The sequence below is a fragment of the Sorex araneus genome, chromosome 4 (assembly GCF_027595985.1).
Source record: "Sorex araneus isolate mSorAra2 chromosome 4, mSorAra2.pri, whole genome shotgun sequence".
Taxonomy (NCBI): domain Eukaryota; kingdom Metazoa; phylum Chordata; class Mammalia; order Eulipotyphla; family Soricidae; genus Sorex; species Sorex araneus.
The window spans coordinates 3,236,794-3,257,986 of NC_073305.1; the positions used below are offsets into that span (position 1 = coordinate 3,236,794).

General features: G+C 64.8%; 1 protein-coding gene across 1 annotated transcript in view; it reads left to right on the forward strand.

Annotated features, from left to right (window-relative positions):
* ITPR1 (inositol 1,4,5-trisphosphate receptor type 1) overlaps positions 1 to 21,193 on the forward strand; it is a 156,728-nt gene that overhangs the window by 124,676 nt on the left and 10,859 nt on the right. The window contains exons 52-60 of the mRNA XM_055134213.1: positions 211 to 403; positions 2,797 to 2,919; positions 6,743 to 6,918; positions 7,506 to 7,670; positions 9,145 to 9,340; positions 10,183 to 10,275; positions 10,598 to 10,737; positions 10,833 to 10,998; positions 12,903 to 13,063. Of these exons, the coding sequence (XP_054990188.1) occupies positions 211 to 403; positions 2,797 to 2,919; positions 6,743 to 6,918; positions 7,506 to 7,670; positions 9,145 to 9,340; positions 10,183 to 10,275; positions 10,598 to 10,737; positions 10,833 to 10,998; positions 12,903 to 13,063 (1,413 nt within the window). The remainder of the gene's footprint in view (positions 1 to 210; positions 404 to 2,796; positions 2,920 to 6,742; positions 6,919 to 7,505; positions 7,671 to 9,144; positions 9,341 to 10,182; positions 10,276 to 10,597; positions 10,738 to 10,832; positions 10,999 to 12,902; positions 13,064 to 21,193) is intronic.

The window sequence follows — 21,193 nt, forward strand, 5'->3', positions numbered from 1 at the left end:
AGCCGGGGATGCCCGGGCCTGCTGCAGGGTCGGGCATGGCTGACCATCCTGAGGGGTCAGGCCCACCCGCGGGTCCCCCTGAGCTCCTGCCCGTGGCCTCTGGGGCAGGACGGGCACTGGCCGGCCCCGGGACTGCCGGTCCCAGAGGCCCGCCGGAAGCGTCAGGTGCGTGGGGACGGCCCCGCAGGGCCTCACCCGAGCCGCCCGCAGATCGTGCGCCTGGACAGGACCATGGAGCAGATCGTGTTCCCGGTGCCCAGCATCTGCGAGTTCCTCACGCAGGAGTCCAAGCTGCGCATTTACTACACCACGGAGCGCGACGAGCAGGGCAGCAAGATCAACGACTTCTTCCTGCGCTCCGAGGACCTCTTCAACGAGATGAACTGGCAGAAGAAGCTGCGGGGTGAGGGCGCTGGGCCGTCCCTGCATAGGGAGCCACGGGGGGCTGTCCTTGCGCTCGGGGGCACAGGGGGGCTGTCCCTACACTCTGGGGGCCTCAGGGGGGTCCTGGCTGCTGCTGACCGCAGACTGCCCATCTTCTGTCCTCCTCCGGGACCCCCAGATCTGACCAGCCCTGTGTGCTCTCTGGGGCACCCGCTGCCCACCCGCGGGGCACTGCAGAGTCCTGCCGGGCTCGCGCTGCGCCAGCTGGACAGACGTTCTCTGTGTTGCCCGCGGACAGGGGCTCCTTCCTCAGCTCCCCGTTCCTCGCCGCTCAGGCCGTGACAGAGAGAAGAGCCCCGTAAAAAGGGGCACAACACCCGTGTGGGCATCCTCAGGTCCCCGCTCCTGGGTCTAATGGAAGCTGCTTTTCCGCCTGGGGCGTCCCCTGGGGCCAGGTTGGGGGGCGGTTTGTAGCCCTCGGGCTCCGAGGCGCCACCGTCCTGCCAGGCCCCTGCATGAGGAGCAGCCATTCTCGCAGGGTCATGTCTCGGCCCCAGCATTGGTGGCAGGCGTGGGCGGGGACAGGCAGGGCTCCCGGATCCAGCCGCCGCCACGGGAACGTTGCTCTCATTTCAGCGGCTCCCAACCGTGTTTGTTTCCTGAGGCTCAAACACGGCTCTAGTCAGCTGAGAGATTTTAATTGGCATCAACGCTCGCTCTGAAAGCGAAGAACTGTCTAATAGCAACTGAGACTGGCGTGTGTGGGGAGGAGGGAGGCAAGTGACGAGCACGGCCAGCTCTAGGGGCGGCTCCTCCGAGGGTGTGCGGTGACATGCCACCCACACTCTCTGTGCCCCCGTTCCCATGCCCACAGATGTTTATGTACGACCCCCTGTGCTCATGACATGTGAGCGCATGGCCTGAGCATACACATGGACACACAACCTGTGCACAAACATGCATGATCTATTCATGCGCATAGGGACATGCATGGCCTGTGTGCCCAGGCAGACATTCATGACCTGCACACATACACAGAAACACATGACCTTCGCACACAGACACACATGATCTATGCACACACAAACACACATGACCTGTGCACAGACATGAATGACCTTATCACACAGCAACACATATGACCTGTACACACTGACATGCATGACCTGAACATACATGGAAATATGGTCTGCACACACATGGGCACACGTGACCTGCATGCACACCAACATGTATGATCTGCATACACATGGGCAACTCATGTGACCTATGCACACACTGATACATGACCTGCAGACACACATGGGCTTGCATGGCTTGCACACATTGACACACATGACCTGCACACAAACATGCATGGCTGCACACACACATGCACATCCTGCACACTTACACTGACACATGATACACACACATGAACATGCATGAACTATGTGTGTACATGGACACGCAAGACCTGTGTATACACTGATACACATGACTTGCACACACAAGGACACACATGACCAGCACACAGACATGTATGACATGCACACACATGGGCATGCATGATCAGCGCACTCATACCAACACACATGACCTGCCCACTCCTCCTGCATCTGCCAAGGAATAAGCTCCTGCTGGTGGCCAAGACTCTGCTATCGGTGTCGGGCGCCTCCCCATGCACCCTGCGCCCCCTGTGTCCCACCCGGCCGTGGTGTCAGGGAGTGGTGGCTTTTGCGTGAGTGCTCTGTGGTTTGAGGTTGCACCCAGCGCAGACTCAGGGACATCCCACTCGCTTGGCCGGTGCTGGGAGCGCGGCCGCGCCAGGCCCCTGGGGGCTGGGGGGCGCTTGTGCCCCCCATTCTGGCTTTCGAGCATCCTCCATCCCCTGCAGTATCGGGGACTGGCCTTCACACAGCAGCCTCAGTCCAGGCTGACCGGATTGCAGGGAGGGGACAGTCATCGTGGGAGGGGAGAGTGACCGTGGGAGGGGCGAGTGACCTCGGGAGGGGACAGTCATCGTGGGAGGGGAGAGTGACCACGGGAGGAGAGAGTGACTGCGGGAGGGGAGAGTGACCGCGGGAGGGGACAGTCATCGTGGGAGGGGAGAGTGACCATGGGAGGGGACGGTGGCCGCGGGAGGGGGCAGGACTGCCGGCGGGTCTGTGTCACTGGGCCCAGCCTGGCAGAGACCCGAGTACGAGGGCGGTGCTGGCCTTGCTGCCCACCGGTCAGTCTAGCTCTCGCTGCTGAAGGCGAACTGGCCCCTGGGGCCCCTGGACATCGCTGCTGCCTTGGGCCCCTTGTCCCCCAGAGGCACCCCCTGCGCGCGGGGTCCTCGGGCAGGACCGAGCCGGCATGCTGGGGCCGCGCAGCTTCCGCGGGGGTCCGGGTGGCCCGCGGAGCCCCCCCAGCGCCTGTCTCCCGCAGCCCAGCCCGTGCTGTACTGGTGCGCCCGCAACATGTCCTTCTGGAGCAGCATCTCCTTCAACCTGGCCGTGCTCATGAACCTGCTCGTGGCCTTCTTCTACCCCTTCCGGGGGGTCCGCGGAGGTACGGGCTGGCCTGCCTGGGAGGGGGGGCGGGGCGGGGCGGGCGGGGGGCATGTCCACCAGGTGCCCCCACCCAGGCATCGGCCCTCCGGTTTCCTGCATCTCTCACTTCCCGCTCGTCCCCGCCAGCTGCCCGGGGAAAGAGGGGCGGCCAGACCCAGGGAGCCCCCCTGGGAAACTGCCTCAGAAGCATCTAGATTTGCCCGGGGGATGCTTGTCCCCACCCAGGGGTGCAGGGGCTTCCGGCTACAAGCACCTGGGTCTAGATTATTCTCTCAAGGGCCTGGTGGAGGTTCTGGTGTGTCCACAGTGCAATGTCCTGGCTGGCCCGTGTCATGAGCTGGCACGGCCCTCCCTGCATTTGCCAACTGGTTGGTGGGGGCCCTTCTGTTGGGGGCTCACATGTGGGACCCTGTAGAGATAGGGCGCTGGGCCTGGTGGGTCGGGGGCTGAGCCTGGTGGGTTCGGGGCTGGCCCTGGTGTGTCAGGGGTTGGGTCTGGTGGGTCGGGGGCTGGGCCTGTGGGTCGGGGGCTGGGCCTGGTGGGTCAGGGGCTGGGCCTGTTCAGTCGGGGGCTGGCCCTGGTGGGCTGGGGCCTGGCCCTGGTGGGTCAGGGGCTGGGCCTGGTGGGGTCAGGTGTGGCGGAACTCGGCCAACTTCTGCTGGGGTCCCAGGCTGCCTTGTGGGCACACCCGGGTCCCCTAGGAAGCTGCTGACGTGTGGGGACTGAGCTTTTCCACTTGGGGACTGAGCTTTTCCACTTGAGTGGTTCCCCCTCACCTCGATAGCCCCCAGCCCCGGCTCAGGGTCCAGGAGTTCAGCTGCCACCCGGGAAAACCCCTCCCTGTGGCCTCAGTCGAGGGCAGAGGTGTGAGGGTCAGTGAGCTCTCGAGTCTGCCGTGGGCGGGCCCCTGGCACAGCCCAGGACTCAGGCGTCCTGTTGTTCCATCTGCCGAGACAGGGGTCAGCGCCCCACAAGGCCGTGTCCTGGGCTGACTGCTCCTGCCTGCTCCACTGACCAGCCGTGTCCATCTCGGTGTCCAGGCCTGGCACAAGCTGCTCCTGAGGCTCTGTGGCTTCTGTGCTCAGGGCTCAGGCCCACCCTGGGGGCTGGCGGCTGCGGGGGCTGCCTTGCGTCCTGGGCCCTCACCTGCTGGGGTGGGGGTGGGGTTCAGGTCTGTATTTGCCTGTGACATGCTGGGGCACCCGCTCGGCCTTCCAAGAGCCTAGAGGCCGGATCCCACTGTTGTTTTGGGTGCAGTCTCTGTTCCTTGCAGCCCTGAAGCCAGGACACGGGTGGCCTTAAAAGCTCCCTCCAAGGCCACCGTCTGCCTGTATCTGAGGGCCTTTCCAGGGCGCTGGCAGGCAGCTTTGCATTTCCTGCCGCTCAGAGCACTTAAAGCACAAGGCTTAAAGCAAAGGCAGTGGTGTTTGGACGTGGCTTTTGGTGTCCACGACATGGGCAAGTGGAGAGAACCACATGGTAAACCTCGAGGGGTCCGTCAGCTCAGTGACAGGTACAGGCCCAGTGCAGCCCTGCTGTGCTCTGAGGCGCTGTGGGGAAGTCTGCCATCTGGTCGCCGTGCCGGTCAGCGGCTCGGGACACATCCTAGGTCGCAAGGCGTCCAGAGCACCCGCGCCCTCCCTGGAGAAGCAGCAATGAGGCCTGTGTGCCTCTCCCCCTAGCCACTTTCCTCCAGAGTCCCAGACCTGGCTGTGACGGCTGTTTGGGGGGCTCGCGGCAGCCCTCCCAGTGGCAGACGGGGTCAGGACCTGCCGTGCTCCTCCCCTCATTACCCTGAGCGGCACCCGAGTGGAGGTCAGGCCCCGGCTGGGGAGGGGAAGGGCTGACATCGCAGCATAGGAAGGTTTCCACTCGGCCACTGACAGGAGGGCGGGGCAGGCGAAAGGAGATTTTTCCTGCACGGACAACCGGGAACCCCAGGGAGACACAGATCTGTGTCCCTGGGCCCCTGACAGTGGCTGGCACCAGGAAGACCCACCACAGAGAATTGAGCTGATGGGGCAGGGGCGTGTTTCCGGCAGGAAGGAAGGGGGTCCCGTCCCCGAGAGAAACCGCACAGCCGTGTTCCACTAGCCGAGCTCACACTCGGGGTTCTGAACCCTCGCTGGCCGGTGTCCCCGAGTGGTCCCAACCAGAGGCATCAAATATCAGTGCGTTGGCCGAGCACGCAGACCGGGGCTGAGGGCACAGACTGGGGCTGAGGGCACAGACCGGGGTTGACGGTGCACAGACGGCAGCCGAGCACGCAGGCCTTGGCCTCCTCGTGCTGTGGTGACCGTGGCAACACCCGCCACCAGACCAGAATGGACCTCGAACTCTTGCTAATGGAGAATAGGAAAGGCTTCCTCTCGGGTTACGTTTTTATGAAGGTCTAGAAAGTTGGCAGCTAGAGTGATGGGACACACTGTTCAGCGTGCCCTTGTATGTGGCCGGCCCAAGCACAGAACCAGGAGTAAGCGTGCGCACATGCCCACACACACGTACATGTGTCCGCACACACACACGTGCAACACATACATGCACACATATGCATGCACACATACAGGCGTGTGCACATACGTGCAAACACATGCATGCGCACATACCCACAACATACGGGTGTACACACATGTACACACACACACACACGATAGATGACTTTACGCCATCACTACACCTGTGTGCAGATGAGTAATAGGAAACAGGGCAGGGGGTTGGGCGGGTCTCAGAACCTGCACCCGCCAGCTCCCGTGACAGCCACCAACAGACACCAGCCGTGCGCTTCACACGAGCCATTCATTTTAAGACCTGGTGCTAACAGCCGGCAGGGGGACGCAAGGACGCCCCCACCCCATTGGCTGTGTGGAGGATGACAGGCCCGGCTGCTCTGGGCGGATGGGGTCTGGGCAAGGAAGGCCAGGACACGCACTGTCCTGCTCAGTGGCCCTCCTCTGGTTCTCCTCAGGAGAGAGCGGGAGAGGCGGGTGCAGGGTCGGGGCCTCCGGAACTCCCCGGCAGTCGGGAACGGGGAAGCTTTACATAAGCCCTTTAATCACGGAGCACTGCTTGTTTACATCTGAAGGAGAGTCGAGATGTGACAGCGTTGGAAACGGTGTTTTTTTTTTTTTAATGAGTGTTTTACAGAACTGTATTTTTAGTCATGTTGGCTCGTGTTATATAACAAGACGTCTCGTGGGCCACTCTAAATAGCTCCTGCAGTAGCAAGAGATGACAAAGACTGGTCTAAAGTCTTTGATTGCAAGGAGAGTCTAATGATAGGGCGGTGCTAGTGAGGCGGAAGTCGCCTTCCTCCTTGCCTTGGAGACGTCTGCCTTGGCGGGGGGTGGGGGGCTGCAGTTTTCCGTTGCGGGAATAGAGACGAGAAGTTTCGCTTTCCCCGGGAGCGAGATGCGACACGTGTACGGTCTGGCTCCTCGAACAAGCCTTTGACAAGTGCTTGCTGGGGCCTGTGGCTCGGTGGGAAGCCAGCGACTCGGGCGGGCTGGGTGGGGGCCAGCAGTGGCTGCAGGGACAAGGGGGCGGATGCGGGGGCAGGCGGGGGCTCCCACGTAGCTCGGAGGAGGACTGGGGCTTCCTGGAGGAGCAGGAGAGAGGAGGTGAGGGAGGGGAGAGGAGACGAGGCGTAGGAGAGCCGTGGCCTGTGAGGGAGAGGAAGGAGATGGGCGAGCTGAGGCGGGGAGGGGAGGGCAGTGAGAGCACGTGGCTAAGGGGACCCGACTCGGTGTGCGCTGTTGGTGGCGGTGAGGGGACGGGGGTCACAAGACACAGAGGTTCCCGGTGTGAGCCGCTTGTCCCCGCAGGGACGCTGGAGCCGCACTGGTCAGGGCTGCTGTGGACGGCCATGCTGGTCTCCCTGGCCATCGTCATCGCGCTGCCCAAGCCGCACGGCATCCGCGCGCTCATCGCCTCCACCATCCTGCGGCTCATCTTCTCCGTCGGCCTGCAGCCCACGCTCTTCCTCCTGGGCGCCTTCAACGTGAGTGCGGCCCGGCCCGTGGCGCCCGGCGCTCGGCCAGCTCTCCCCGGGGCAGCTGCGCGCCTGTCCAGGGGGCTCCGGGCTTCCCCAGGGCCCAGCGGCATCACCGTCCCTCTGGGCTGCGGTGGGCGCCTGTCCAGGGGGCTCCAGGCTTCCGCAGGGCCCAGCGGCATCACCGTCCCTCTGGGCTGCGGTGGGCGCCTGTCCAGGGGACTCCGGGCTTCCGCAGGGCCCAGCGGCAGGGGATTCAGGTGGTTTCACCAGCTGGGACGGGGGATGTCAGACCCCAGACGGTACCTGAGCTCTGCCACGAGTGCCCGGGGCTGGCGCACACGGTGTGTTTAGAGAAGGCCCTGCGGGCTGCGAAACTGAGGGCTCCGGGTCACCTCAGGTGGGACGTGGGGTGTTGCCAGGGATCCCCCAGCGCCTCCTGGAAACCGTCGTCTCGGCAGCTGTGAGCTTGGATCTGCCACAGACACCCACAATGCAGCTGCCCGGGACTCTGTGGGTGGGGCCCAGGCGTGGCCCGGTGGCTCTCGGGGCTCAGGGACGGGGGCCACCAGGTCTGAACCTGGCACCCCCCCCAGGTCTGCAATAAGATCATCTTTCTCATGAGCTTCGTGGGCAACTGTGGCACCTTCACCAGGGGCTACCGCGCCATGGTCCTGGACGTGGAGTTCCTCTACCACCTGCTCTACCTGCTCATCTGCGCCCTGGGGCTCTTCGTGCACGAGTTCTTCTACAGCCTGCTGGTGAGGCTCGGGGGGGTCTCGGGGTGCTGTGTGGGGGTCTTGGCACAGTGGTGGTAAGGCTTAGGGGGCGGCGCCGGGGTCTCAGGGGAAGACGGTGCTGGGGTCTCAGGGAGATGTGCTGGGGGTCTCAGGGGAAGACGGTGCTGGGGTCTCAGGGCGATGTGCTGGGGGGCTCAGGGCGATGTGCTGGGGTCTCAGGGCGATGTGCTGGGGGCCAGGGGCAGGCTTGGTGCCGGGAGCTGGTTTCTGGGCCTCTGTCATCTCTACTCTCCATTCGTGGTGTCCAGGACTCCTGGTCAGAGAAGGTGGCCTGGGCCCTTGCGCAGGGCAGTGGGCATTGCCCAGCAGCCTCACACTGGCCCCTCGCCGGGATCTTCCTGTGTGTCCCCCACGGGCACCTTCTGGGGGCAGTGGGACGTGTCACATGGGGAGGCGTGTTGCCCTGAGAGCAGGAGCTGGACTGGACGCCCCGGGTAGTGTGTGCCGGGCAGGTGCCCTGCGGTGACCCCCAGGAGGAGACAGTGGCCCAGGCTGGCCTTGTCCCATCTGGCGTTGGGACCCTCGCAGCCGCGTGTCGTGTCCGGCCGAGGGTCCGGCCGACTGTCCCTTGGGGGGCCCTTACGGCCCAACCTGAGCCCCGCTGCAGGGCCTGTCTGGGACCTTCGTGCCCTGAGGCCATGTGCCTTGCGGTCACTGTGGTCAGCCTGCACAGGGAGGACAGTGCCTGGCAGGCCCCCGAGTGGACCCTCCCCAGGTCTCCCAGGGCTGCGTGCACGAGGCTCAGGCGCGAGGTGGCCCCAGCCTTCGTCTGCCCTGCGGTTGCTCTTCTTCATTGTGGCCTTTGAACTCAGGCCCACTGCTGAGAGGCATGATGTGAAGCATGAACATGACATGTAGGACAGAGAGCTCAGCGGGAAGGGCACTCGCCTTGCACACAGCCCATCCAGGTTCAATCCCCAGCACCCTGAGCCCAGCCGGGAGTGATTCCTGAGCACTGAGCCAGGAGTAAGTAAGCCCTGAGCACTGTGCCAAGAGTGAGTGATCCCTGAGCACTGACCCAGGAGTAATCCCTGAGCACTGTGATCTCTGAGCATTGATCCAGGAGTAATCCCTGAGCACTGTGATCTCTGAGCATTGATCCAGGAGTAAGCACTGAGCCATGAGTCAGCCCTGAGCCAGAAGTAATCCCTGAGCACTGAGCCAGGAGTAATCTTTGAGCACTGATCCAGGAATAAGCCCTGAGGCATGAGTCAGCCCTGAGCCAGGAGTAAACTTTGAGCACTGTGTCAGGAGGAATCTCTAAGCACTGAGCCAGGAGTCAGCGCAGAGCACTGTGGCCATGGCCCCACAATCAAGCCAAACCAAACAAGACAACCATGTGATGCTTTTGAGCTCACTGGCTGGTGAATCCTCTCCAAACCCGTTTTCCGTGCCGGGCACCTGGGGCCGACCCCTGTCCCCTGTGTGGCTGCAGCTCTTCGACCTCGTGTACCGGGAGGAGACGCTGCTGAACGTCATCAAGAGCGTGACCCGCAACGGCCGCTCCATCATCCTGACGGCCGTGCTGGCGCTCATCCTCGTCTACCTCTTCTCCATCGTCGGCTTCCTCTTCTTCAAGGACGACTTCATCCTCGAGGTGGACCGGCTGCCCAACGACACGGCCCTGCCAGGCGAGTCGCGGCCCCTGGCCCGGGGCCAGCGTGAGGGTCAGGGCCTGTGCGAGGCCACTGGGGTTCCATCTTCTGGGACCCGTGTGTGTGTGTGTGTGTGTGTGTGTGTGTGCATCATACATATCACATATTCTATACTATATTTTATTCCTCAGTTTTTGGTGCTCAGGGATCCCTCCCTGCCATGCTGGGGTCGAGCCAGGGCTGGCCGTGTGCAGGCAGGGGCCCTCCCTGTGGTCCTATTGCTGCAGCCCCCTGAGTGTGTCTTTAAAGGAATTAGAAAGCTCACATACGTGTTACGGAACGTGGAACAAAAGATGCCCCACGCTGCAGGGACCGGCTCCCCCGGGGTGTGCACGGAGCTCAGGTTCTTCGTGTACACACGAGACCCAGGCTCACACAGGAGCACCCGGGGAAGCCCCCCGTGCCCTCAGGGGGCGGCCCCAGAACTGTGAGACCCCCCGACTATAGTGATAGCGACCTGCTCGCTAGACCAGCCGTCCAGGGTTCAAGCCCGGCCGCGTTGCCACAGCTGCTTCTCACGGGCCCTGGCTGGAGCTGGGACGTGGGTTTCCTGGTGCTCCACGAGTCTGGCCGTGTTGTAAGCCCGAGAGGTGCTGTTTACGTGATGTTTCTAGCGAGCCTACGGGACTCGACTCACTGGCGGGGTTCCCGTCCAGATTACCAAACCGGAGTGTAAATCGCATCCCCTGCTTTAAATTTATGTGCAGGATTGTCGGGTGTTGTTTATGTAAGGAATTGTTTAATCAGCCGTGAATTTGGGGACTTCAAACATTCTCTCTGTGCTGCCAGAATGTTCATCATCAAACTCCCTTTCCCAGAAGCCGGCGAGAGCTTGGCAGGGGAGGCCCTGTCCTCTGACGTGTGCCGGATGGAGATGGGGGAGAACTGCTCCTCGCCCGCTCCCCAGGAAGGTAGGGGCGGGGGGCTGGGGGGCCACGAGGAGGCCCTGGGGGAGGCGCTCTGGGCCGTGCAGGGGAGGGCCAGGACGAGTGCGCCAAGTGCCGGGGCCCCTGGGGGCCCCTCACCCCTCCGGAGCAGGACACGGGGGTGCTGGGAGGCGGCCGGGGAGAGGGGAGGGGGGTGCCGAGCAGGGGTGGGGGGGGGGTGCCGTGCAGGGTTAGGTCAGTGGGGGGAGAGCGGCTGAGAGGGGCCGAGTGTGGGCTCACCGGAGGCTTCCGGGACGCGCCTGGCCACGGCCTGGAGTGACCGGCTGGGCTGGCCGTGTCCCCCCAGAGCTGGTGCTCGCGGACGAGCTGGAGGAGGACAAGGAGCACACGTGCGAGACGCTGCTCATGTGCATCGTCACGGTGCTGAGTCACGGGCTGCGCAGCGGGGGCGGCGTCGGCGACGTGCTCCGGAAGCCATCCAAGGAGGTGCGGGGGGCTCGGGGGATCACGGGGGGCAGGGCTGGGGGCGGGGGCCACTTGGGGCCCAGGCCCCCTGACACAGCCGCCCACCGCGGTTCCAGGAGCCACTGTTCGCCGCCCGGGTCATCTACGACCTTCTGTTCTTCTTCATGGTCATCATCATCGTCCTGAACCTCATCTTTGGGGTCATCATCGACACCTTCGCCGACCTGAGGAGTGAGAAGCAGAAGAAGGAGGAGATTCTGAAGACCACCTGCTTCATCTGCGGTCAGCCTCTGCCCTGCCCGGCCCCTCTCCCCTGCCCTGCCCGGCCCCCGCTGCCCTGCCCGGCCCCCTCTGCCCTGCCCGGCCCCCGCCCTTCAGGCTCGTCGGGGCTGAGCTGGGTTGGGGCTCAGAGAGCAGCACGCATGCTCTGGTCACTGTGGGGGTCTTCGCAGTGGCAGGGGGCAGCTGTGGTGATGTGTCCCCTCGCCCAGCACAGAGGGAGGGACACGGGCGCAGCCTCTGGCAGTGCTCCTGCCCCTCGGCTGTGGACAGGGCTGAGTCCTGGCCCCAGCCCGACCCCTAGTGCCCAGGAGGCGCGGGGCAGCCCCTGGCCGGCGGCGCCGGGCTTTCCTGTGCCCGTGCCTGCAGGGAACCTGGGGACCGGGTCCTCCGGCCAGGATTATTCAGATACAGTTACTGAACATACATGTTCCCTGTGAGTTCGTGTGCTCGGGAATGAGCATTTTCCATTTGAGAGCTAAAATTCTTTCTTTTTTTGCCGCTTTGAAACCATTAAGCTTTTGTGCAGAGTCCCAGAGTTTCCGAAGGTCGTAAGAATAGTACAAAGAATTTATGTTTCCTTCCCACCCAGATCTCCCTAAGTATTCGCAGTTCACGTCTGCTTTTTTCCTGTCCACATGCACATACACACGTCACTTCCCCAGATAGGAGTGGACGGAGGACACGGGCCTTTATCTCGGCTTTGGTCCCTGCTTCCCACACACCAGAGCATATTCTTACCCTCTGCGGTGTCCTGTGGCAAAATGGGGGCGTGCCCCCACGCCCTCCACCCCCACCCCCGTGCCGGCAAGCCCTGCCCACACCTGGCGTTTCCTGAGAGAGCCCGTGGCTTGGGTGTGGGGGCTCCTGAGGCAGATCGGGCTGTGCCTCCCCACGGCTCAGCAGTGGCTCCTGGGCACCTCCGGGGCGATGACCCTCTTCCTGCTGTGGCCACGAGCCACTCGCGGGAGAGGATGTGGGTGCCCCGTTTCCTGGGATGCAGAGTCGGCCACGGCCTCGGCGCCCACTGACGGGTCTGTGACAGTGGCTGCCAGGAGGGGTTTCTCCCGGCAGACGCAGTTACTCAGTCTTTCTCCAGAACGCCAGACGCAAAGGCCTCTACCGTCACCCGGAAGGGACTTCAGCGACTCGCAGGCTCACCTCCCGTTTCACAATAGGAGTTTTTAAATTTTCACTTTTTCCTTCTGGCGTCTGCTGGTTTTATTTTTGATCCTTTTTTTTAAGCACCGTCTCTGGCCTGAGAGCGGGTCCCAAAGGGGGGGGGGCTGTGCCTTGCCTCTGGCCGACTGCACGGATGGTTCCCTGAGCACCTCCGGGGGCGACCGTCAGGAGTGGCCCCTGAGCAGTGCTGGGCATGACCCCCGTCCCGTAAGAGCAGAAAGACCGTCCCCTTCCTACGCACTCGCTCACCCACTGTGCCCGTCTGAGCCCAGGCTGCACCGCCCCCCCCTCTCCGCAGGCAGTGTCTCTCCTCACCCCTCCCTGCCTGTCAGCGCAGGACAGTCCCGGCGAGACCAGCCTGGGCCCCCGACCCGCCGGGCTCTCCACGGATGACAGTGCCGTATGGGAGTCTCGCCCCGCCTTGGGGGGCCCCTTCCACACGGTCTTGGGGCACCGTGCGCCTCTGCTCCCCCTCCCCCTCCCCCTGCCGTGCCATGGCCCCGAACGCGGAGAAGCCGGATTCCCGGCAGACGCCTCAGAGACGTTTCCTTGCTCACACGGGAAGGCGGGAATAGCGTCTGCAGAGGCCACGCATGTCTGAAGCGCCATGCCTTCCCGGGGGGTGTCCACTCGGCGCCCCGGCCTGCAGCGCCCGCCCGTGAGGGAGGTGGGGGAGGCCCCGGGTGGGCGCCCGTGCCGGGGCTCACTGCCGCGTCTCCCGCCAGGCCTGGAGCGCGACAAGTTCGACAACAAGACGGTGACGTTCGAGGAGCACATCAAGGAGGAGCACAACATGTGGCACTACCTGTGCTTCATCGTGCTGGTCAAGGTCAAGGACTCCACGGAGTACACGGGCCCCGAGAGCTATGTGGCCGAGATGATCCAGGTGAGGCGCCGTGCTGCCCCTGGAGGGTCCCGGTTGGGGGTGGGGGTCCGGGCGCTCTCCGTGCTGCCGGGCAGTGCCCGCCTGTCGGACCCCACGGCTGCCTTGAGCTGTGCGTGGAGCACTGCGCCCGAGGCCCCTCTGGGGGGCGTTGTTCACTGCCCAGAGTCCTGTGGCCGCGTGCCAGGGGTGGCACCAGGCTGTGTGGCGAGCCTGTCCCTCTGCATCCCACGGCCCGCGCGAGTCACCCTGGGCTTCTGGGCGCCGGCCCCGCCCGTGGCCACACTGGCCCCTCAGGCTGCTCAGGCGCTGGGCGACTGTCTGGGTGTCTGGACGTTCGAGTCCTCGAGGGCAGCACGTGCAAGGCTGGGAGTAGATGTGGCCTCCCAGAGCGACTCTGGATGGGCAGGAACAGTGGAGACCAGGGTCGGGGGTCAGCAGAGGGAAGAAGCAACTGCAGAGATGAGGAGGGAACGAGGAGGCCTCGGCCAGGGGGCAGTACTGGACACTCAAGGTGGCCAGGTTGGAGGCCACAGCCGCGGCCCCGGGCACCAGGCAGGCAGGCACATTCCCGTTCTGACAGGTGACCTGAGAAGGGCTAGCCTTGCCTGCTGTGCTGGGGCCAGAATGGGACAGCCGCGGCCCCTGGCGCTGGCATGGCATGACATGGGCCAACACGGGCCGACACGGGTGGACACACGTGACTGGCTGACACAGGCTGACATGGAATGACATGGTCTGACATGGCATGACAGGTTGACACAGATATGATACGGGCTGACAGAATGTCATGGGCTGACATGGTATGACATGGGCTGACACGGGCATGTGACACAAGTTGACAGATATGATATGTGTGCTGACACAGACTGATGCGGAATGACATGGACTGACAGGCATGACACAGGGTGACACGGAATGACAGGTTGACACAGGCATGACAGAGGATGACATGGGATGACATGAGTTGTCATGGGCATGACACGAGCTGACATAGGCATAACATGGGCGAAACCCGGGTACGCTGCAGGATGATCCGGCTGACATGTGCGTGGACAGGCATGACGCAGACTGAGGGGACCGACTGTGTCCCGCTCCTCCCTCCTTACTCGACTAGAGCGTGCGGCCCTGCGTGTCTGTACAGCAACATGCGACTCCAGGTGGCCGTGGGCATGGCGCCCTTTGGCGTGGTCGGGAGCCGGCTGCTGAGGCGTGGTCAGGAAGGCCCAGGTCGTGCTCGGAGACTCTTGGGCTCTCGGGCCACCGCAGCAGGGCCACCGCCCTCGGCTTCCTCTGCGGGAGCTCCGGGCGCCTGCGCCAGGCCCGCAGCCAGCGCCGTCCTCCCTGCGTCCGCTCCGAGAGCCGTGTGCGCCCCTGCTGACCTCGGCCCCTCCACCCCCAGCCCGGGGCTCCACTGGCCCTGAGCAGAGTCCACTGTGGGGTTCCGGCCCACTGGGCTCGCGGGCCCCGGGCACTCACCAGGCATGCGCACCCGCAGGACCGGGCTCTGCTCCTGGCACTGACCCGGGCGCCCTTGCCCCTGCCCGAGGCGGAGCCCGCAGAGCCGCTCCGCAGACAGCTCCTGCCCGGAGCACCGGGAAAGGGTCCCGCCCGCAGACAGAGGGCCAAGGGGACACTGTCCGGCAGAGGGGCAGCCTGCCGGGGCACCAGCCCAGAGCAGATGTCCTGGGAGCACCACAGCGTGGCTCGCAGGCACGCGCTCCCCAGCCCGACCTGCCTCTCTGGAGCTGGCCTTGCGCCGTCGGGGGACGGGAGGGCGGGAGGACGGCCGGACGGCATCTCACAGCCGGCGCTCACCCGTTTCCGCTTCAACACGTGGGGCTCTGTTTTGGGGGGCTCCGCCGCCCTCTCCCTGGCGAGCCCAGGGCCCCGTGACCGAGGAGGGGCTGGCTGGGGTGGGCCCCGCTCGTGCCCGGCTGGTGACCGGACGAGCCCCGAGGCTCTCTGACCCGCCCCGTCTGCCCACGGGGCAGTGGACAGGGGTCAAGCGTGGCCGAGGCGGCCCCAGGCTGGTGGGCAGAGACGCCAGCGAGTGTCTTGGTCCAGGAAGTTCTCACGTGGATTTTCCTGCCTGCGGCCCCCCTTAAACTCCAGTGCGGGGCCGGACAAGGTCAGCCTCCTGCCCTCCGCGGCCAGGGGTGCCAGCGACTCGAGCGTCTGTCAGCCGCGCCTGCCGCCCACATCCCTGCCAGCGCCAGGCGTCAGGCGACCGGGGCTACCGCCCCCGAGTCTCTTGGGCTTCTCACGCGTGACTGGCCGGCATGGCCCTGGCGGGGGAGGGGCGGCGCGGAGCGGCGGGTGCCACTGTGTGAGCCGGGCCCAGACGGGCTTTCCAGCGCGACCTCGCCCGACCCCAGAGGCTCCGGCAGGAGGGACGATATCCCTGGGTTCCTGCTGTCCCGCCCAGCCGGTGTTGTTGGTGCTAAAATGCGAAGCGATTTGGAGACGTCCCCACAGCGAGCAAACCCCCTGAACCCGTGACAGTCCCCCCCAAACCCCCCCCCCCGGTGAAGGATTTTAGCTGTTTGGGCTTTTCAAGGGGGCGGGGCAGGGAGGGCACGGAGACTTGGTGGGTCTGTGCAGGGAGCTGACGGGCCTCCTGTCTGACATCTCTCCCGAGCGAGGGGGGCACCGGGGGCACCTGAGCCCCGTGCTGGGGGGTGGGGGCAGGGCTGGCGCCCTCGGCTTGCACCTTGGCACATGTGTCGGCGGATAAAATGGAAACTTCCGTCCGCAAGCCTGGAGTTCTGTCTCACTCTCATAAACCTGGAGACTCTCTGGGGGCACCCGTGAGTGAGCCGCTCGCACAGGCAGGGGCAGGACAGTGGACAGGGCACTGGCTGACCACGCCTGGCCCGGCGCAGCCTCCCTCAGCTAAGAGGGAGCCCCAGTGACCAGCCGCACCCCCTCCGCCCACACGCCCTGAAGCCTCAGCTGCTCCGAGCCCGTTGGCTGGATCTCGGGGGGCCGGGGTCTCAGGCCGTTGCTGCCGGAGGCTGCCCAGCCTGTGTGTGGCACTCGAGCTCAGCCAGGTCTGCGGGAGCCTCCCGCGCCCCCCGTGGGGCTGAGTCAGCCCCGAGAGGCCCCGGGTGGCAGAAGTCGGGGCGACTCCTGTACCTCCTCCTGGGGCCCCGCACAGGCCTGGGGCTGCCCCCGCCCCGCAGGCCTGGAGCCCGTGGGAGGCCGAGCTCAGCCTTGCAAGGTGTGTCTGGCGTTCCCTGGCCCGCCGCCACCGAGCAGCTCCGGGCCCTCACCTTGCCCAGGAACGGGCCCACAGGACACGTTTCCTGGGTGACAGCCACCAGTGCACGCCCAGTGACTCATCGGAGAGGGCCTGACCCGCAGATGGGTGAGCGGTGCTTGGGCTTCCTCACGGCCTGGGCAGACAGCCGCCCCCGCCGCCCCCCTCCGCCCCGGACACGCCGGCCGCTCGGCCCGCTGCCGCCCAGGGACCTAGTGCAGGGAGGACAGTGGGGTCCCTGTCCGCAGACGCCGGGGCGCTTTCCTGCTCCCGTGAGAGGGAGGTCCAGTTGCCCCCTTCCCAGGAGCTGCCGAAGCCCCCGGCAGCGCAGGAGAGAGCCTTCCCGCCTGGCCCAGTCCCGTCAGCGGCCGACTCAGCAGCCAGCCGGCTCTGGGCCTGGCCCAGCTGCGGGAGCTGGCGGGGCCGGCACGGAAGCGGGCCAGTCGGAAGCTGTGTGTGCACGGGGCAAAGAGCAGCGCCCAGGAGCGGACGCCGGGTCTGAAAGGGGAAGCGGGTCTGCCCTTGGTGACCCAGCCGGCACGGCGGCCACTGGGGGGGGCCGCTGAGGACAGGAACTCACAGGCTGTCGCTGAGCAGAGGGGGGGCGGGGGCGGGGCCGGCACTTGCCTCTGCCCCCCCCAGCTTGGGGTCCCAGCTGCTGCCACGGCGACACGGAAACTGCTCGTGCAGGTGGCGGGGCTGGGCCGCCATCTGACCGACCTCCCGGGGCCGCGGGGCCGGGCCGCGCCCTGCAGAGCCGTGCTGGCCAGCCGGGCTGTGGGCTGGGCGTGGAGGGGACGCCGGGAGCGCTGGAAACCGCATGTCAGCACTGGCCGCCGCCCAGCCAGGCGTGTCCGCCCGCCTCCGCGCCAGGCTGGCCCAGCGCCCGCCCACGCTGCACTCTCTCTGCCCCCGGCGGGGCACGGAGTCACGGCCCGGCCCTGGCAGGCTCCAGGGGGCAGCACTGGGCGTCCGGCCCCGCCCCACCCGGGTGCCCGCGTGCCGCCTCACTGGGCTGGCAGGGGCGCGGGGAGGGCGGCTGCTGTCGGCCCAGAGGTCACCTTGCCAGGGGTGCCCAGTGGCAGCGGGAGGGCGCGAGGCTCAGGCGTCCCTCTCAGCTGCCCCACCGCCACGCGTGCTCGCCCCCGCCCCGCACTCGGCCTGCACAGACCCTCCTGCCCCCCCCTGCCCCGCCTCAGGCCCGAGCCAGGCAGAGCCGGGCCGCGTGACCCGCCCCGGTGCCCGGCCTGGGGAATGCCCTGTGCTTGACTGGGCATGAACAGCCTCCGGGACTCTTCCGGCTCGTCTCCTCCGGCTGGAGCCCGCCCAGGGCCCGGGCGGGGTCACGTGGCGAGCCCGCAGGCCTGTCACCCGTGGCTCTCACGAGGCAGCAGAGCCCAGGGGTCCTCTCCCCCCGCCTCCCTGACTCCCCCAGAGCCGGGCCTCTCGCCTCTCCAGGGGCTGTGGGCCAGGCAGGCTCTAGGGGAGCCGCTGCAGCCAAGTGATAGTCCCCAGCGTCCAGACTGGAGAGGAGACGCCCCGGAGGGCCGGGAGCTCTGTCCAGTGCTCGTCCCCCGCAGACGGACAGTCCCGAGTTCTGGGTGCACTGAGGCCCCCTCGCAGCCCTGGGCTCCGGGGGCGCACGAGGCAAGAAGGGCCGCCCCCCGCCGTGATGGGCCGTGATGACGAGGCGTGTTCTGCTCCCGGGCCCTGCGCCCTGCGCCCGAGTCAGAGGCGGCACGTCGGCAGCTCCCCGGGGAGCTCTGAGCCCGCCCGTCCTCCCTGGGAACCGGCTTCTCCCCCACCCCCACCCCGCGGCCCAGGTGGCACGGGGGAGGGGTGCCGCCTTCTCACGCCCTGTCCCCCCCACTGCGGCCCAGCGCAGATCCCACAGCTGCCTCTCCCGGGTTTCATCACAGCTGGGAGTGTCTGCCGGGGCCGCCCGGCTTGTTCCACTGTCTCCTCCAAGAACGGCTCCGCGTCTGGCCAGGGGATCGGCCGGCCCAGCCCAGCTGAAGGTTATATAACGCGGTCTGTGGGGGAATGTCCTGCAGCGTCCCCGGGGCACCGAGGACACCCGGCTGGGAGCCATTGGCAGGGACTGTCCCGGGCTCGGGGTCTCACAGACCCGGACGTGCAGGGAGAGACCCCCTGGCTGCTTCACAGGCACCCCTGGGCCACAGTGGGGCTTCAGTTCTTAGCAGTGGTCAGTGGGACCAGTACTGGGCAGTTTGTGTCACTGGGTGGGGGTGGAGAGTGTCACCAGTCCCCAAGCAGCAGATTCTGAAGTTGTCTGGTGATTGTTTTGGCTTTTTGCTGTGGTCTCAGGCAGGGAGGTGTGCAGCCTCTGGCCATCTCCCTCACTTGAGTGACCTGTCCGTCTCCCTCACACGAGTGACCTGGCCGTCTCCCTCACTCTAGTGACCTGGTCATCTCCCTCACGCAAGTGTCCTGGCTGTCTCCCTCACGCGAGTGACCTGGCCATCTCCCTCACGCTAGTGACTGCCTGAGCCCCCAGAAGGTACAAGTGACTTAGTCTGCTGAGAGGTCTCTGCCCCACCCCTCCCCCTCTGCCCCCCGCCATTCTAAGGCTTTGATAACGGGGAGCCACCCTCAGCCCCCCAGCCAGATCTGCCATTCCCATTACTCTGGGAAAACCCATCTTGTCATCTTGTGTGGGAAAATGACTGTAATCCAGTAGCCATCGAGCCTGAGGCTGCCACGGGGACTTCCGGAGGAGAGAAGCAGCAGAGCCCCCCTGAGACCTGTCTTCCCCCGGGGCACATTCTCCTCAGGCCCTTCTCGGGGGGCGCTTTGTTCGCCTCAGGCCCTCGCCCTTCTTGGCCTGAGGAAGGGCGGGGCGGGGACTCCAGGCTGCCCCACCTGAGCCCGGCGCGTCTTTCTCAGAACAGACTCTTCAGCTGAACCTGGGGGCGGGGGGCGGGGGGAGCCGCTTCTCAGAACGATGAGCATTTGCATCATGCAGTCCTACTTCCTCCCCCCTCGCACACACACATACACCCCTACCCCTTCACACATGCACATGCTCACGCGCACACGCACACACACACTTTCCAGTCAAGGACATTTCAAGAGGTCAGTGCCGCCCCCGTGTCTAAAACTTCAGTGTTTGCCTTCACAGGGACTTTTCCAACATTACCTAGAAAAGAACTAACCAGAACTTTAGCACTGTGGTCAGCCTGCTTCCGGCTGTGGCTCCCATCAGCTTGTCTGCTCTGACAGAGGAAGCGCAGCTGTGCCGGGAACCCGCTGGCTGGACTGGGGACCGGCAGACGGTGACGAACGGGGTCGGTATGTGAGACACTGGGGGAGCATGGACCAGGACAGCAGATGCAGAGACGGGCCCAGGAGCCCCAAGCCTCCCCAGCCCCACCCTGCAGACCACGCACACACACACGCAAACATGCACACAAACACGCACAGACACGTGCACGCACACAGGCATAAACATGCACATGCACACATACACGCACACACGTACACACATGCAGGCACGTGTACATGTGCACAGGCACACACCCATGCATACACACACATGCACAAACACACATGCAGACACACATGAGTGCACACGCATGCGCGTGCATGCATGTGCACGCTCACGCACATACAGACAGGCACACATGCAGTATCGTACACACACATGCACACACACACACCATGCCACACTGCAAGATGGATTCGTGTGTAAACAGTGTCTTGGTGGAAGGGACCTTCCTGCAGCAGCCGTAGAGGGCAGGAGAGCTGGCACAGCACTGCCCTTGGCCGTGACCTAGGTTCAGTCCCGACCCCACACAGACGCCCTGAGCCCTGCTAAGAGTGATCTCTGAGCACTGCTGGGTGTGGTCCCCAAACATGCCAGAGGAACCCGGCCCCGAGCTGCATTTGGCGGGCCTGTGCTGAGACCGCCCACTCCACGTGGAGAGAGCCATCCGCTGCTTCTTTCCTTTCCTTTTTTTTTTTTTTGTTTTTTGGGGTCACACCCAGTAATGCTCAGGGGATCCTCCTGGCTCTGCATTCAGGAATTCCTCCTGGCGGTGCTCAGGGGACCATATGGGATGCCAGGGGTCGAACCCAGGTCGGCCGCGTGTGTGCAAACTCCCTCGCCTCTGTCCCGTCACTCCAGACCCAATCCGCTTCTTTTGAACTGTATACTCCTGGCAGCTGGAGGCTTTCGAGCCCAGGTAGCCATTTAAAATTCTGGTGACAGCCTGGGTCTCAGGTTCGGGGAGCTGCCCGCCTGGCAGGGAAGAAGATCCTCGAACCCTCAGACGCTGAGCTTGTTCCGTGCAGCCCAGGGCTTGGTGGGTCCCCCACTCAGCTGTCCCCAGTGCCATGACGTGAGGCCGCAGGACTTGGTGGCTGCTGGTACTGAGACCAGCAGGCCTGTGACCGCCCGAGTGGCCTGTGACCACTCACTCACGGTGTGAGCCCCCTCCATGGCAGCCCTCAGAGATGTCTCCAAGGAACGCAGCATTGTTTGTGCAGGCACCCTGAGCCTGCCCGGTCTGGAGCACGGCCTGGGCGCCTGTCTCCGTCGGGGCCGTGGACACGTGGCTCAGGGCTGTGGCCTCAGAGCCAGAGGCATGAAGGCAGCTTTCAGCCAAAGGGCTCGAGTGTCACATCCTGAATATTTTTTCTATTCTTTATTTTTTTTATTTATTTTTTAAATTTTTTTTTGCTTTTTGGGTTACTCCTGGCTCTGCACTCAGGAATGACCCCTGGTAGTGCTCAGGGGACCCTATGGGATGCTGGGGATCGAACCCAGGTCAGCCACGTGCAAGGCAAATGCCCTCCCCGCTGTGCTATCGCTCCAGCCCCCATCCTGAGTATTTTCCTCCAAGGGAAAT